This window comes from Crinia signifera, chromosome 6 (genome assembly GCF_055691185.1).
Source record: "Crinia signifera chromosome 6, ASM5569118v1, whole genome shotgun sequence".
NCBI classification, from domain to species: domain Eukaryota; kingdom Metazoa; phylum Chordata; class Amphibia; order Anura; family Myobatrachidae; genus Crinia; species Crinia signifera.
Genome location: NC_139222.1, coordinates 231,472,894 through 231,487,651, shown reverse-complemented (window position 1 = coordinate 231,487,651; position 14,758 = coordinate 231,472,894). Strand labels below are relative to the sequence as shown.

Here is a 14,758-nt window from a genome sequence, read left to right as displayed (position 1 = left end):
TACCCTGTTTACCCATGTCAACATATGGTGTCACCCTGTGATGTATTGCCAACCTATTCATTGACAATCTTTTCATCCATCCCCATCTATATCTTTGTTTTTCATGCAATAGCAGAATGCCTACAAAATAAACTTTATAACTTCGCCAATCCAAATAATTGTTTACAGTTCATATAATTCCTATCCTATCATCAGCATCCCACATAGCCGGGAAAGTTTTGTGGCTATGCGGGATCCTGGACAAACTGAGACTTTTTTTTTTTGGAGGGGGGGGGGCTGGCGGGGGTTGGGAGCACCCACCTAAAAAAAAATGGAAATCGGTGCCCCTGCTGCCAACTTCATGGGAGAAGAAAGTGGATGAGTGTGTGTGTGTGTCTTCTGGAATTTTCATAACATTGCTGTATAGCATCACTCTCAGTACATGTTCTCCAAGTGATATTGTCCGTAATGACCTTCTCTCTGCTTTTCATTACTAACCTTGATCGTGTATTGCTCAGTCAATAATTACACTGGCTGCTTTGTCCAAATTATTAGAATTAGAATTAAAATCATATTTAGACATGGTAGAATTCTGCCTGTTAGCAGCATTGATTATTATATTCCTTTTAACCTTGCCATTGTTCTTTTCAAGTTCACCCTTACCAGCTATCGATATTTTTAGATGTTATTATTAGCACAAACTCAACTAAAGAAAGAGAAATATTTTATATATACATGTTCTGTGTGAAGTAGCACTCACGACATAACAAAGAAGCTGGTGCCTACTTGCATGAACCCAGTCAGGAACACGTATATAGTAGTCCTCTCACAGCACTCAGCAAGTATAATAAACGTCACGATGCAGAAGCAAGGTGGTCAACGTTTCGAATATGATTTATTCATCTTCAGGATAATGTTCTATCTATCTATCTATCTATCTATCTATCTATCTATCTATCTATCTATATATAGACAGTTTGTTAGGAATGGTGCGCTGACACCTGCAGTGAATTAACCCTTTGAGGGGTTAGTCTGAATTTGCCTCACACACTCAGATATCATACACTAGTCCATATAGATCTTTTGTAGGACAACAGCTCCCCAATGTAGAAGCCCGATCCCAAGGGCTGGATTTCTGGCAAATCTGGAACAAAAGGAAACGCCTGATGGTGTAGTACCGCTTTTATTTTTTAAAAACAGGTAAATGAAAAATTCATAAAAGATAGGAATATATTGCCCGTTCAAAACAGTTCATCTGTTGTGGGCTAAAATACCACATGACTTAGTATACAACTCCCACTGGCACAACTGCTGCACAGATCCCTGCCGTCTAAGATGTTATATCAGACTCACGGAACCTCTCAGCATCTCCCGGCAGTGTCCCACAGTGTTGGTAAGGAGCAGGGTTCCAGCGGGCTCTCCGCAGCCCGGTCAGTTGGGAAAGCGTCTTGCTTCACTATGGCCACTCCCAACGCGTTTTGTCATCAGACTTCATCAGACAAAGAGACCATAGGTCTCTCTTTCTATCCCTGCAGCGCAAGCCAGCGCTAGCCACAACAGAGACCCGGTTGACAGACCATCGCGGACCAAGTGAGCTGTTTGTGCCTTGTTGGTTATTGTTAGAACTCTGTGGGCTGGCTACCGCAAGGTTTTGTTTTTAGGTACGAGCATTGAATTGCAATACCGCGGAGTCTGTATACTCCTTTGTTTTACAATAAATTACTCTTTTAATACATCAGGAAGAGCTCTTTCCCATCTTCTTGTTCTATCTATCTATCTATCGATATATATGTATAATATATAATGATTAAAAGGTGGAAAACTATTGCAAATGTGTGACTTTGGCAATGTATGCCTGGTGATTCATGTTATTTTTATTTAACATTTTCTACCCAATTTTGCAAATCACACATGTTTAATAAAGTGTTTACTTTGCAATAATATGAAATTGCTTACAGATGACTTTGCTCTTATCAATGTAAGTCAGGTGCTCGACCATCTGCAGAACGCAGTTGTGTAAAGTATAGAGCTGAATTTTTAAATAGGTTTACAGCTGCACACTTTGCACAAATTACATTCCTAAACAGTCCTTAAAGGGACAGTATGTATCACCTGTAAAGATGCAGAGCATACATTTATGTTAATATTCAATTAGTGCGGTATCTTCCTTTGCCTCTTTTACTAGTTGCTGTTGCGTATTCCAGTGGTTCTCACAATTCATGGTTTCCAGGTCACCTAGCAAAAGCACTAGTGGCGTAAACTACTTTCACTTGTGATTCTGTGAGGAGACTTGCACTGCATATGTTTCTTGATATAACTTTTTGTCTGAACAGCTTCTCAAGAAGACATCATTTGGTCATAAAAATGGTAGCTGTAAAATGCTCTTTCCAAGCTTCAGTAGGTCCACAGTAGGCATCTCTCTGTTTGGGATAATCTCAGTAACCACTTGATGGATTTTGATGTGGCTTGCAAATTCTAAAGTGTATTTGTAGAGGAAGGTTTAGGTGTATGACACATTCATCTATGACAAAAGGGAGGCAAGCAGTGACAATTTTAGTGAAGCAAGCCACAAAAAAAATGGTTGTCCGAGCATTTTTTGGGCTTACACTGCCTAAACCATTAAAGATGTATCACAACAATGGACATTATTTCATAATATGTAGAGATTGTGTCGTATTATCCAATTTTTTAGAAAACTGATGAAAGCCCTGTTTACTGATAAAAAAAAAAAAAATTTTTGTCTCATTACATTTATATGAAAAAATATATTTTTTTCTCAAAGAAATGTTATAATGCTTTGTTTAAAAAAAGCTTATCCATAAACAAATTATAAGTAAATTGCTCCTGTACGAAGCCTGGGTAGGTCGCTAGTGAAAAATTAGAACAATCAAATATGTCATACTTTGCTTGCTCGAGCACACAAAAAAAGCGAACGGTTACATTTATATTTTTGTTGTTGGCCCACTTTGCACATTAGTAAAGCGTCAAGGCTTAACAAGATCACCAAGACACTGCATTTCATTGAAGCTGTGTACACACGGGGACGATTGGGGCTGAAATCGCTGGAAATATGGTCACTGGCGACCATATTGCCAGTGATGGGAGTGTGCCCCAGCGATAAATCGCCAGGTGCGCGCTCCCGTTTTCAGCCCCATTATAATGGCTGGTCGCAGGAGCTTGCTCCTGTGACCAGCTGTTTACCTCTGTGGCTCCCCCCAGCAGAGGTTTCTTTTCATCAGCGACCATCTCTGGTCGCTGATGAAAAGGAGAGACTGAGCAATATATTGCTCAGCAATATATTGCTGAGCAATATATCTCCCCCGTGTACTCACCTTAAGAATCCTAGAATACACAGTGGCCATGATTCTGGTTCACTTGCAAAAGCAAATTTTCTCTCTCTCATGGACAAATCCAAGTGCACTGCAGAGGGGCAGATGTAACTTGTGCAGAGAAAGTTATATTTGTGGGAATTATTTTGTTCCTGTGCATGGAAAATAGTGGCTAATTTATTCTTACACTGCAATACAGTATAGATATCAGTTTCAAGTAAAAACCCCACCCAAATCTAACTCTCTCTGCGCATGTTATATCTGCCCCCCCTGCAGTGCACATGGTTTTGTCCATTAGAGAGAGAGTTTGCTTTTGCAAGAGAACCAGAATCAGGCCCAGAGTTCCTTCCTGTTACCAAACAAGGACATAGGAAATACCATTCCATTCTAATTGGCTACGTATTTAGCTACTGAACCAAAGTTATAAGAAAAGAAGAGATAATCACAGGGCAATCCTTAGATAAAGGACTTGTGCAGAAATGCGTATAATGCCACAGAAAACCTGAAGCCATTTTGAATGTCATTGGAAATAATGTTTTAACTCTGTTGTCTGACCAAGCAACTTAATAATGAAGGAGAAATGTTTTGTGCAAATAAATGTCATGCATCTAGAAAGCTTTTTAAGGTCGCTGTTAAATGTCATTTTACGGTTGTGTTGTACCTGTTATTGGAATCTCTGCAGGTTTTACTTTGAGAATTTTTACGCTGATTAAGTGATTTGTTAGAAATACTCTACATGACGAGGCCATTGTTTTATTTTTATTTTTTTTGTGTCATCCTTTTAGCGACATATGCAATTAACACTAACAAGAGATGCCATTTATCATTGAACTATCAGAGATCTGTGTGGGCTTTATTCAGAATAATGTGATATTTTCAAATTAGAGTTTTTAGCTTTCTGTTAGTGAAGCTAATAGAATTGCTGTGAAAATCAACATAACAAACTTAGAAAATAATTCAAAAGGATAGAATGCATGATAGTCAGATAAACTAATTCATTATGTAGTCTCACAAACAAAGTATTCATTTTTTTTCTAAACAACTGAGTTTTGTTTTTGAAGTTACTTTGAGATGCATATCTTGAAACAAGTTGGAAGCTGTTCGATAGGGGTTTGATTCAGCACAAATTGTTTATTAAAAAGCTTTTTGCCATCGATAGCAATGCAAATGCAGGAGGAGGAGGAGGTCAATGTGATCAGTCCTGAATTAACCCCAAAATGAATTTATCTATGTGTAGCCAATAACAATAACAGTAACCATAACACAAAAACATTCAAAAAGTGGAGGTGGAAAACTGTGATGATCATGTGTGTGAGGGGAATTTAGAGTGCATGTAGATTATAGGGGTTCATGCACTGCAAAATATGAAAGCCCAAAGCTTTGTCCAGGTCTGTAGTCCCAAAATAGAGCTCATTTCTTTTTAAATTTCAATTCAGCGTGATTACTTTCCCTGAATCGTATAAATTAAGAAGATGGGATTGTGATGACACAATTTGCCCAAGATTGGTTGGGTATATCCCTTTCACACCTCAGACCCGGATTATTGTCATGTTGGTGACATGCTGACCCGGGTCGAGGTGCAGTGCGATGTGAAACCTCCAGATCTGGGTCAGACCTGAGATTGTGATCCCAGCTCCAACCCGTGTTTGTGATGTGAAAGGGGTATTACTAAGAAAACATACCTGATTGCGCCACTGATTTCATTATGTATAAAATGAACTTCTGCAATAAAAACAATAGGTACCATATGAGTGGTGAATATAAAATGATTTAATTAGGCAATGTACATCGAGTAATACAAATTCTGTGTTAGCTTTGTTACCAAAATCTGTCTCATAGAAAACTTCAGCACTACATTATATCCGTGCTGTTTACACCTTCATAAAGAGGCCATGGAGCCTTGAAATGTTGGCAACTACACCCGGTATTGTCTTTATTTGCAAGTGCAGCCGATACAACTAAAACATATATATATATATATATATATATGAAAAAAAAAACAGAAAGACCCTTATTTGCGCTAGTGAAAGGAGCTGCACTCTATAATTCCTCCCTGTTAGTGGAGGAAAGGAAAAGGAATAGATGGAGATGGATATAGAGTACGCTAATTAGCCACCACCATTAAAGTGTAAACCTTACACAATATATGTTCAATGTAAAAAAAAATATATAAAAATTTTAAATACACAAATCAGACATGGCATTCCAGTTTCTTATTTCGAGGTGGAAAAGGACCCAACGCATTTCATCAAAAAATACTTAATCAGGGGAGCCATTACCACTACATCAACCGGAAGGAGCAAACTGTTACAGACTGGTATTAAATGTCGTCACCTTTAATACTTTTATATACAGATGGAGCCGGGCTCCCTCTTGCTGGCGAATCGCCAGAATGTCACCGCTGACGATCCGCCAACAGCCCGGCGTCCATCTGACTGAGACGCGCGTGCGTTTCACGCGCACGCCCGTCTCAGTTTCCGGGCGGCGGGGCGACGGGAACCCTGTCCGTCTCCACTTCACGGAACCTGCTCGGCTCGAAGCTAGATGTAGTTTCACTTGCTGCCAACAGATGGCACTGCCTCATTTGTATGACCCCTCAGTCACCTCATGCATGATACTGTAGTCTAATGTTTAGTGCACATACAGTATACGACTAACAGTTAAAATAACATCTATATAAACAGTGTTTATCACAGTGTTTATATATACAGTATATGCATTCATTTTCAAGATTTACTAAATATCTTGCAATATTATTATTTCTATTAATAAAGTATGTTTGTACTTTTGTATTTCTCAGTTTCATACAACATATTACTGTGCGTTTAACAATACTGTAAATGCGGTTTTTATTTGAATCATTATAAAATGTATGCCCAAGATCTGTTTATATTTTACGTAGCTATTTTTCCATTTACCATCTGCAAAATAAAACTTTTATTTCACCCAAATAAATTGAATATATATATAGTGCATTTTAGCATTGGGGTAGTGTGTAATAGCTACAGTAAAAGGAGGGGAAATAATCTCCTATTTTAATTTACTCTGGTGTCCTAACAAATGTCTTCCAATAAACATACATTTGTTGGAACATTTATTTTGTTATGCTTAGTGTTCTCTTGTGCTTTAGCAAATGAATGCCTAACTGTTCATACATATTAAGAATTCTACAGTGCTAGCTGTCATGATCTCCATCTGCTCTGGAACAACAGTACATTGTATTTTCAAATTGTAGCATGATTACATTGTGTCCATTTGTTTTACAAATAAACATAACACAACTTACAGTAGGTGACCAAATTATTTTTATACATACTCATATTTTACCTATCTATCTATCTATCTATCTATCTATCTATCTATCTATCTGTCTGTCTGTCTGTCTGTCTGTCTGTCTTCGTGTATTGTGACAATTTGGGGTATTTAGCTGGGTACAATGTTTAGTGGTAAAATTAAGCATTACTGATTTCAGAAGAATGCACTACATCACTCTTGTCACCTCTCTACATTAGGAAGCTAGTCTGCATGCAAAGTCTCACAGTCTTTTGAGTACTATAGCATCTTTCACAGTTATGGATTCTTGGCCTGGCCTTGACACTGACTCCTGTTTACTTTTGCTCCACCTGGGCTCGGTACTCAAAGCATCCTTACTTGATTTCTCCAGTCTTTTTTTGAAAAAAAAAAAAAAAAAATACAGAATACTGACTGTGTTCCTGGTACTGCAGCCTATGAAACACCTTGGATGTACCACATCCACAAATAGACAGCAAGGAGGGAAAAGTTGGCATTCAGTGGTGCCATACCCCCATGTAAATAATGATAAAAAAGCCACTGAATTGGGCACCACTTAAGGAAAAGTGTCTTATCCACTTAGATCTTCTCTTTTCTGATTCGGTCATTAAATGTGCAAACTGATCACTGACCTTGGGTAAAAGCCCTATATTTTTATATAGAGGTTTCTTTTCACAATAATTTTGTCACCAATTCCCCAAAAGTCATCAGTGCACACATATATCGACAGAGCTTCCCAAAGGGCAGTACAGACCACACTGACCTGTTTGCTGCACCCTATATGCTCATCAAGGTTTCTTTGATCTTCTAAATAATATACACTAGAACAATGACATGCATCCCTTGCCTCCCCAGCAACAGACCCCGTTTTTGGACTGGATCCACATGGCAGTAGCTTCTCTTGGTCTGTCACATACTCCATACACAGTGCAGCAACGTCACTTTACTACACAGTCCCTAATGGACTCAGCGTCATTTTTCTTCCTTTGTGACATGATGCCTTCAGCATACAATATCAGGGATGAGGCAATTCCATGACAACGTTTCTCTTCACTTCTTCCGAGTGCCAAACTCCATGGTATCCAGTTGACTGACAGTCAATGTCTAGATCAATAAATCAACACCGAAAGGTCAACATGAACAGGGTTGGCATTGAAAGGTGGACAAATGAAAAGGCTGACAAGAGATTTGGGGGATATTTTTATGTTTGAAACCCATGCACATGGACTCTGGGAATGGTGAAGTGTGCCAAGCACAGTGGAAGCAGAGTGAGCCACCTGGCCCAAATTTCAAATATTATCTGTATTGTAGGTAATCTGTAAGGGTCAATTGTAGTGTAGGGGTTGCTGGCCACAATGGAAACTTGCTATGGTATGGAACATGGATCATCAGGGTTTTTCAACAGAACATATATAAATAAATGAAAAAGTCAGTTCTTGTATTTATATATTTAAGTCTAAAATGTCTAGTAATTAGAAAAAAAGATCCAGTCAAATCAAGCTAACCCAGATCCATTCTATTTCATGACCAGTACGTAGTGGGGCATTACAGATGGTGTAATGGCTAGCATTACTGCCTCACAGCACTGAGGTCATGGGTTAGATTCCCACCATAGCTCTAACTGCGCAGGGTTTGTATATTCTCCCCGTACGTGGGTTTCCTCTGAATACTCCGGTTTCCTCCCATAATACAAAAATATACTGGTAGGCTAATTGGCTCCCAACAAATTAACCCTAGAATGTCTGTGTGTGCATGTACATGTGGTATTGAATATAGATTGTAAGCTCCACTGGGGCAGGAAATTATGTGAATGTTGAAATATTCTCTGTAAAGCTGCGGAATATGTGTGCGCTATATAAGAAACTGTTAATAATAAATACATAATTACCAGCTTTGTGAATAAACAATATTGGATTACAGTAAGACATAACCGATACCAGCTTTCTCTATTAATACCTAATTTAAAAAAAAGAAATAACTGTTGCGTCCCTTCCTACAGAGATGTACAGTAACATCATTAAGGATAGTAAGACATTTCTTCTTTTTTGTTTAACATTACATTTCCTATAGGGTTACCCATTGCACTTAATTTTAAAATTAGGTGATGCATTTGAACAAATATAAATACAGGTGGTCATCTGAAGCCAAATCCGTTAGTTTGCTTTTGTTGGAAAGATGTCCTATAACATTAATTTCAACATATTATGTTTAACTGAATACAAAATTTCTAATATCTCTATCGCTTTTAACAACACCATCATCTCCCCCGTTCCCCAACTCCGCTGCCTGGGTGTCACTCTTGACGTCTCCCTCTCCTTTGCACCCCACATCCAAGCCCTGGCCCATTCTTGCCAGTTCCAGTTATGCAACATTGCTCGCATCAGGCCTTTTCTCTCACAGAGTGCAACTAAGCTTATCATCCACATCTCGCGGCTCGACTACTGCAATGCTCTCCTCACCGGCCTCGCTCGATCCAAACTGGCTCCTCTCCAGTCTGTCCTGCAGCCAGGCTTATCTTCCTCTCCCGCCGCTCTAATTCTGCCACTCCCCTTCAACAAAATCTGCACTGGCACCCATTCCCCTACAGAATCCTCTTCAAACACCTCACACTCACATACATGGCCATCTCTAATTCCATTGCTCCATATATCTCTAACCTCATCTCCATTCATACACCCTCCCGCCCTCAACGGTCAGCCACCCTGATCACTGCTTCCCATGTTAGAGTACAGGACTTCGCCCGTGCTGCACTCTCTCACTCCATTAGACTCTCCCCGACCTTGCAAAGCTTCAAACGGGCACTGAAAACTCACCTATTCATCAAAGCGTACCCTTCCATTGCATAAACTAGCTGGTTCTCCGACCCCTTGCCTGTTTACATCCTGCTATATAGCCACCACCCACTTGCTTGCACCTCTTGTAATCTGTCTGTCTCCCCTTCCTACTAGATTGTAAACTCCTCCGAGCAGGGCCCTCTTCCCTCCTGTTGTCAAAGCCCTCTTCCCTTCACATTTCACTCACAGCTCTCCTATACTCAAACACTCAGTGACCATCTTCATCCGCATACTCATCTCCATCATTGTCCTCAAGCCTCTTATAGTATGTTGATTGAGTCCTCACTACTTATATTTAAGCTGTAATGTGTATTGAACTGTGGCGCTCTTTATTTGTACTCTATTTTTGTTATTTATTCTATGTTATGTCAAGTTTTGTTCCTTTGTACGGCGCTGCGAAATACTTGTGGCGCCTTATAAATAAAATAATAATAATTCAATTTGTTGTAATGTATGGCTATATTTTTAGTTTTATGATGGTCAACATTTTTGTAGATTAAATATAATATAATACTTTGTGTAACAATGTTGAGCAACATATATTTGGTCATTCAAGGGAGTAACACCTTCCATAAACAGATATTGGTGTTTGCAAAGGCACTATTGCACCAATATTTGCTACAACTGCTGCCCATTCTCCTATCACGTGGCATAGCAGCCATAAATTATTACACTTGGGGGGGAATTTACTAAGATGGGAGTTCTATTTCACATGGGATGTTGCTATAGGCAACCAAATAGAATCTACTTTTTTTTTAAGCACCTTCTAGAAGATAAAATATAGTGTCTGGTTGGTTGCTCATAGCAACATCCCATTTGACATAGACCTCCCATCTTAGTAAATTTTCCCCTTGGTGTCTAAAGAAAATGTGTACTATTCTATGCCAGAAGAACATTGGTGAGATTCTTGAGGTAGACCTATACAATCATTTATTTAATTACCAGGTAACTCCACTTTCTCTTACCTTACACTCTGCCTCCATGGAAGGGAGATAACAATTGTATTATTATAAGAGCTATGATCAATAGACCAAAAAAACAAGGGTGTGACAAGGGTGGGCTAGCTTTGCTGCCACTAAGCGTGCAAGGTTGAGGGGCATAACTGTTCCTGTGCCAGGGCACTTGTATTGAATTAAATGGTAACATCTAATCCACTGGTATGCTACCCTGATATCCTGATGATGTTAGATTCCACCGGGGACAGGACTAGCCTAGTGCCCATTATTGTCCTCCTAAAGCTTTTCAAATAATGATGTGTATCTTATGTATAGAATAGGTCCATAAACCACCACTGAGACCATTACTATAAAACAAGTGTTCTTCAGCTTTATGAATTAAAAAAAAAAATCACATACTGTACTGTATAGGTTTCAAAATAACAATTTATTTTATTAAAAATTACTTTATAAAAATTAATTATTCACCGGCTCCATTTGGTAATTTAAAGCAAAACAAAATTATTCTAAAATAAAAAACTTAAGATAAAGTGAGCTTTTTGCCTGCACGCTAAGCCTGTATCAATATATTCTTGACAATGAAGCCTATTCACTAGGACAGTTGTTCCCAAACTGTGTGCCGTGACACCCTGTTGTGCCCTGGAGGACTTGCTGGGGTGCCCTGGTTTGATGGTCCAGGACCAATTCATATTATTTATGACCAATGTAATAGTCAAATTATGTACAACCAGAAGTGAAGCCTGTTAAAATATAATTGAACCTAAGGATGACATACTGTATAAACACAGTTTACTTCATTTAATATTTTTTTCTGATGTTTTCAATGAGAAACTTTTGCTCTTGGGGTACCGTGAAAAGAATTATGCTACTCAGGGGCGCCGTGATTTAAAATGTTTGGGAACCACTGGACTAGGAGATTATATTGGTGTCTCAGTGATGTCACTAGTTCAATTACAAAGAAGCTGTTTTTGGATAAGAAAATGGTTGAGAGATCACAATGTCTGTCTCAGGGCATAGACCATAGATTCATTTAAGTAGTATAAACAATAACAACAAGTCCAATCTGCACAGTGTTCTAAGGGTTAGTTTTTCATCCACCCAGTTTCACAGTTCACAGTCTTACTGCAGCCACCTTCCAGTAGACCTACCAGTTTTAAGTGTTATATTACCAATACGTAATTTAACACTTTTTTTTAAGTTGTTTACTCCTAATTGGGAATACACCACATGTTTATTTTAGTAATAGTATATGACATAAAAACAGAAATTCACACACAGTGGTAAATTCTGTCTACAAATATTTTGTCATTTCAGACTACAGATAAGGACACTGGGAACTACAGCATCAATAGTTATAAACTAATTGTACCACCAATTAAAGACAGCAAAGAGGGATTTGTAATTGAAATATATTCCGGTATTATCAAAACTGCAATGCTCTTTAAGAACATGAGAAGGTCTTATTTCAAGTTTGAAGTCATTGCAACAGATGATTTTGGAAAAGGACTAAGCAGCAAGGCTGATGTTATTGTAAGTACAAATAATACAAATATATTGCAATTAGTTTTGCTTACTGTACATACACTATTGCCCCCATCTCCTGCTGTTCCCATCACTAATGCCTCACATCACCTGCAGTTTCCATCTTTACTGCCCCGCTTCATCCCATTTAATTCCATTCACTACAGCCCCCTGATCTTCTGCATTCCCCATTCCTCTTTCATTTCCTGCTATTGTCTTCACTACTGATACTACATTCCCTGCTATTTTCTTCACTACTGCCTCCACATCCCTTGCTGTGTGTCCATTTATACTTTGCCCATCTCCTACATCCAATTCTCTCTCTCTTTCTCGCTCTCTTGATCCCCTACCAATAGGGGTAGCACTACAGTATGTGGCACAATGTGTAAAAAAAGGATTCTGCTATGTGGTATAATGTGTTGCGGAATGTAAATAAGTTTGCACTATTGTGCTGCAAAATGTGAATGGGGGTACTATTGTGTGATCACACCCTCTTTTGGGCACAAGTCTTTGGAACACACTGTTCCTATTAAGTAGAGGGGCGCCAGTGTCTTTTTGACACATGGCACCAACATACAATATCTACATTATCTCCTTTAGCACAATTTTCCCAATATATATATATATATATATATATATATATATATATATATATATATATATATATATATATATATATATATATATATATATATATATATATATATTAATAATACATAGTATTTCACACACACAGAGTTTTACACTTCCATATTTTGCATGGAGTTGTAAATGGATTGTAATTTTGTAATTTTAACACAACATTTAAAAATAGCAACCTGTTTATTTTCATCGCCAGACCGTACAGAATATCTTAGCTTTCAGGAAGAACAAGAAGTTTGTTTTGTACATTGACAGCACAACGTGTGTCACCTAAGTGAGCGCTTCTTGTCAGAGCTATTGATCCTATTTGCAGGAATGGAGCCTGGTGTTCTTGAAGTCCTCTTTCCTAGATGGAGTTTGAAGTTAGTTTGAATAAAGTAACACCCTAGAACTAAAGACAAAATGTTATTGCTTGTGCATTTTTATTTAAGAAGGAATAGTTTTCGGAACTTTGAAACAAAAATCATTTCTTTGTCTTTGATTTAAGAAAAGGTAAAGAACTCTACACTGTGTATCTTATTCTGGTCCGTTCATAGCCGGCGTTTGTTCGCACAGGACCGATGTTTGACATATATGCATGGGCAGCTGCATTTCTGCGCATGTGCATATGCCGGGTGTGTGCGGCCATGGCGAACAGACTGATCAGCGGGTGCATGCAACCAAGGCTGCGGCCGGGGGGTGTGGGGCGGTGGCGGATAGCTGTTCCCATGGGAACACCCAGAGTTTTATGGTTGTTTAAATGTTAATGCTGGGCATTCCCATTGTGATCAGGCCATGACCTGGCTGCCTAGGGCGGGCAGCTGACATCACCGGATGTCATCTGCCTGAACACTTCCTCCCGAGGCTCAAAAATGTGCCTTGCAATCCGGTCTGAATAACACCCTATGGAGGTGATTCTTGTTGACTTGGTAAACTGCGAAACTCGCAGATTACCGAGTCCTGCTGTGCGCGTGAACGCCCCCCCCCCCCCCCGATATTCGCGGATTTCCTGCAGCTCTGCGAATGGATGATTTGCATATACATCCATTTGCAGCCTTGTGCGGTTGGGCAAAATCAGTCGACCATCAAATTATTTCTAAAGCGCTCTCTGCTGCCATAAATTAGTGGCGCCCTGTTCCATGAACATCTGGTGATGTCAGCCGCCTGCCCACGGAAGCCATGTAGCCGCCCCCATTAACATGGGGACACCCAGCATAGCTGAGCGCACCCAGTGTTTTCGTGGGTACTCCCAGAAAACGTAGGGCGTTTCCATGCAAACGCCCCCCTAACTGCCTCCTGCACGCAAAGGCCTGCACATGCGTATAACCAATTATGCACATGTGCAGGCAGAAAATATCTGTACTCGTTGCGAATTTGCAACGTAGCGTACCAAGCAGAATTTATGCCTAAATCCATTCATTTATTACCATATAGAAACATCTACATTTCCATTTTGGAGTTAATAAAAATGTAGTCCACAGCAAAAGTTTGCAGTTAATTGCAAGCATTATACACACAAGCTGTACAGAGAGCATTTAAAATCAGTTGTTTATTTTGCTCTAACTCTAACTTCCAGCAGTTGTGGTGCTCAGGAACCGAGAACAGCGCGGCTCTCCAGCTCCCATTGTTATGTGCAGAAATGAGAAATGATTAGATTATGGCATTACCTACTGTAGAGATGAGAACTCATTTATCACATTTTGTTCTAATGGAAAAGTGTGCTTGAACTTCCAAATGATTTTGTTGTCTATATTCTTTCAGGTTTCGGTGGTCAATCAGTTAGATATGCAAGTGATTGTCTCTAATGTCCCTCCTACAGTTGTGGAAGAAAATATAGAAAATCTTATAAGGTAACAAAGTGATTTATTAACTCTTATAGGTATATAGAAAAGTTTGGCTATTGCAGTTGCTCATTTAAATATTCCAGTTACATTTGAATGTCAAACCCACTTTGGAAGATACTGAATAATGTAAAAATACAGTCATTATAAGTATATATGTCTGTTGACATTTGAACAAAACAAAAATAAACTAACAGAAAACTGTATTCCTGTTAGAATTGTTGGGACCTTATCAGTGGCAGAACTACCGAGGGTGCAGGGGGTGCAGCTGCTATGGGGCCTGGCGGTTGGGGAGGCCCCATGGACAGCAAGCAATCCCCTGCACCTGCTTACTATTTTAATTACATTATAAGAGACCAAGGGCGCCGCCCGCGTCCACTGGCATT

General features: G+C 39.2%; 1 protein-coding gene across 5 annotated transcripts in view; it reads left to right on the top strand.

Annotated features, from left to right (window-relative positions):
- Nucleotides 1-14,758, top strand: part of PCDH15 (protocadherin related 15) — a 1,154,330-nt gene that overhangs the window by 1,036,620 nt on the left and 102,952 nt on the right. For all 5 annotated transcript variants that reach the window (XM_083149096.1, XM_083149095.1, XM_083149094.1 and 2 more), the window contains 2 exons: nucleotides 11,704-11,919; nucleotides 14,293-14,381. In XM_083149096.1, coding sequence (XP_083005222.1) covers nucleotides 11,704-11,919; nucleotides 14,293-14,381 — 305 coding nt within the window. The remainder of the gene's footprint in view (nucleotides 1-11,703; nucleotides 11,920-14,292; nucleotides 14,382-14,758) is intronic.